This window comes from Dendroctonus ponderosae, unplaced genomic scaffold, assembly GCF_020466585.1.
Source record: "Dendroctonus ponderosae isolate FM_Combo_2020 unplaced genomic scaffold, Dpon_F_20191213v2 Dpon_F_20191213_4, whole genome shotgun sequence".
NCBI lineage: Eukaryota > Metazoa > Arthropoda > Insecta > Coleoptera > Curculionidae > Dendroctonus > Dendroctonus ponderosae.
Window position 1 is genome coordinate 589,581 of NW_026018611.1, and position 3,520 is coordinate 593,100.

The 3,520-nt window shown below is 40.4% G+C and overlaps 1 protein-coding gene across 2 annotated transcripts; it reads right to left on the reverse strand.

Moving 5' to 3' along the window:
• Positions 1–547: 547 nt before the first annotated feature.
• On the reverse strand, positions 548–2,976 carry LOC109540024 (retinaldehyde-binding protein 1). Of its 2 annotated transcripts, none has more exons than XM_019908156.2 (5): positions 2,836–2,976; positions 2,076–2,373; positions 1,123–1,306; positions 889–1,065; positions 548–829 (listed from the first exon to the last, which is right to left on the reverse strand). In XM_019908156.2, the coding sequence occupies exons 2-5, from the start codon at positions 2,360–2,362 to the stop codon at positions 626–628; spliced, it is 852 nt and encodes a 283-aa protein (XP_019763715.2). In that variant the 5' UTR covers positions 2,363–2,373; positions 2,836–2,976; the 3' UTR covers positions 548–625. The 2 variants fall into 2 exon arrangements, with proteins under 2 accessions (XP_019763715.2, XP_019763716.2); XM_019908157.2 differs by lacking the exon at positions 2,836–2,976 and adding an exon at positions 2,466–2,713.
• Positions 2,977–3,520: the final 544 nt, after the last annotated feature.

Genomic DNA, 3,520 nt, shown 5'->3' on the forward strand with positions numbered 1-3,520 from the left:
GCCATAACTGGACATTGTGCGTGTTTGGATGCCTCAAAACTGGACTCTATGGGTAAAAGGAGCTGCCGAGCGAACTGCAAATTTTGGTAAAGTTCAACAGCTTCCATTCCCACATTACTAAGGCAAAAGTCGAAAATTTGGAACGCCGCGTTAATTGGAAAATTGGAAAGTTTGGTTGAAAGTGTTTAAAACTGCGAGTGCCGCCTGATTAGAAACCTTCTAAAAAATCAGCTCACGTCTGGATTCGAGTGAGTTTTCCTGAACTTGAAGCTTCACCTTTTCTACACTCTCGGTCAAAATTTGAAGTTTCCCCTTGTCTTAGTGTTGAAGTTATGAATATTGTGAAAAAAACCAAAACGGGTATTTGTGACGTTTAGGGTCAGATTGAATGAACTTTGGGGTGTTAATTATGAGTTTTGTGAACTTTTTGAGTAAAACTGGACTATGTGAGTGCTGTAATGGTTCATCGGTGACACTTTTTATAAGTGCAACACCTTCGATTCTTTCAATATTCACCCAAAAGTCGAAAAGTTTGGAACACAGCATGTGGGCAACAATTGCAACAAACTCTTTTTATTGCAGCAATGACCCACGTTGAGAAATGTGAACAAGAATGTAGTTTCTTCTAGCTGCTGTTTTCTTGGTACTCTTCAATTTGGCGCTCGTACGAGTTGAGGTAGGAGCTGCTCTTCCGACACTGATAAAGCGTTTCTTCGGTCAATTGATCGATATTGGGAAGATCGCCACCGAGGTCGGCTGGTAGAAGATCTCTGGATAGGTGATTTGCATAGAAGGCATCCATGTCGTCACTGCTTGAATGGGGAACAATCTGCAAGCGGCAAAGTCGGCCAGTTTCATTCGATTATTAGCGCTGCATAGAGTTCTTACCATATCGAAAAGATCCCGATTCATGAAAGGTTTCAGCACCATCAGGATCTTATCGAAGACGTACGATGAATTGATAATATGAATTTGCTTCAATTGCGTCGGCATCGCCTCCTGCAAGAACTGGAAGAATTTCTTCACGGTGCTGATTTTCAGTCTCGTTATGTGCATCAGTCCCACCTGCAATCATCCGCAGGTTTCTTCCGGGGGATCTTTTTAAAACTGCTAAATACCTACGCCCTTCAAATTGAGAACTACCACCAGTCCATCCGGGGGATTGTCTTGCAGCATCAATTCCACCAGCAGGTAGAGCAGCTTCACTTGAGGATCCACGAAGAAGCTGGAGTAACTGGTGTCTTTAAGCACGCCCACTAAAACGGCGTAGTTCTCTTTGGTTCGTTGAGGAATGATTGCTAAATTTCTGCAACAGAGTTTTGGATAGACGATCCGGTTAGAAAAGTGGTGAGTTTTCAACGCATCTTTTCAGAAATTTTAACTTTATGTGATTTGCAAATAAATGCCTAGTTTGGCGCCGATTCGGCTAAGGATGAAAGACGCTGAAAAGATCAGCGTTTTGTCGCATTTGAATGATTTTTTCTTGCTTTACGGATTCGTCTTTTCTATTCATTCTGCAGCAATTTCACCTTTTGGCGTGCCCCAGTTTTAGAGTTTTGATTTTTAATAAAGGTTTGCAGATGTCTATTTTAGCGACACCGAGCCTAAGATTTAAAAACTCCTAAAAATTAGGTTTGGTATCAATCTGATTGAGACTTTTTCAATTCATTGCTTTGAGTTTTCTGCGCCTCGTGTAACAATGGCAAGTTTCTCCTTTAACTAATTTTCGAGTTTTCGTGTTTCGAAAATGGGTTTGCAACGCTGATTTTTCAAGCGTAAAAATGTTTCAAGTGGCGCTGTTCCGTCTAAGGTAAAATCAAACTTTCAGGGCAAGTTTCTCCTTTAACTAATTTTCGAGTTTTCATGTTTTGAAAATGGGTTTGCAACGCTGATTTTTCAAGCATAAAAAGGTTTCAAGTGGCGCTGTTCCGTCTAAGGTAAAATCAAACTTTCAGGTTTTGAGTGTTTTTTTCTTAATGTGTAGGCTTTGATGTTGATGTTTGCAAATGTACAAAAATGGCCACTTTTCGGCTAAAAATCGTCAGAAAACGGACCAAAATGTTGCTGTTACTTACGTGGTGTTGCGCACTTGGGTCAGCTCATCACTTTCCACCTGGCGATTGGCGAATATTTCCGGCGCTGCCGCCTTATATTTGAAAAAGCACAGAATGCAGTTTTTGGTCGCTTCAGTGTCGTTTTTGCAGGCGATCAGAAAAATCGCAATCTGCTCATCACATAAGGGCGGTATCGTCGGCAAAAGGTCCAACCACTGTCTGATGCCGTCGATGTTGTACCTGCTCGTTCTGCCCGCCTTCACCAGATCTTCCGCTTTGAAGTTATATTCCACCATTGGACTTGCCATAGTTTCCCTGCCTAGCAGTAGAATAACACCTGATCAGTTTGTGAGCTTCTAGGTGAAACTCTGAGTTTTTCGAGATGGCATGGGTGCTTCCACTAAAACTCACCATATGTTCAGAACAATATTCAATCGAACCTTAACCATAACAATGAAAAATCAATCTAGCAGTTCAAACATTTCACTTTGTGACGCTCCTTTCCCTTTCAATATGCAAGGGCAAGGAGACGGGCACGTTTGCACGCTGCAGCTAGACTGCGTTTATTGATCAATTTCCATTGAATTTCTATTAGTTATTAGTCTTCTTGAAAACCCTATTGGCCATACCGAAAAACACACAGCAAACTAACCACAGATTCTAAAAATATACAGCGTGGCTAAAAATAAGCCACTGGCATTCAGATGCGATTCGTTGCATAGATTTTTTCCTTCTAAACTAGAGCGGCTTTGCAAGGGAAACGGTGCTCGTTTAATTTTACCTTTGATGGATCAGCTTTAATAATCACTCACTAACAAATAATGCCGTTACTCGCGCTTCTTCAGACTGACTGAATGAATTTAGTCGAAAAATTATAAATGCGCCAATTTCCCATGAAAAAGTTGCCCTATTGAACTCGGCTGCAACAATTAAATGGGAAAAATTGCCCAGTTTTATCAATTACTGCCTTTACTCGGACATGCTTTTAAATCGAGCAAATTTCCATGTTTTCACTAATACGACCTGGCCGATGACAAAAAATTGGTTTCATTGTTTCGCTCAATGTAATTGTCAATAAAGTAGATTTTTCATCGTTTTTTACCATTTACGTGCACTTTATTTAATTGCATTTTTATTGCAAGGTTTAAGCTGTTCGAATTGATAGTTTCTAGTTTCTTTGATGGCAAATTTGGGTTTAATTAGCGTGCATTGAAAGAAGTGAGAATTTCCCATTATAATCAGTTAGTTTGAGAGCCTCAAACAGTCAGAGTTTACTTAGTTTCCAGTAATTTTGTAGCTTGATGTTTGTGGCCTACGCTGTAAAACTTTCAAAGTTCCACTTGCTCTGGTTTTTGAGTTTAGAATTTTTGAAGTTTGCAGTGTTTTGTATGGTGCCGCTCCCGCTAAAAGTTTTTGCTCCTCTCAAAATCTAGCGCTTCTCGGGCTCGAATGACTTTTTCTCGGTT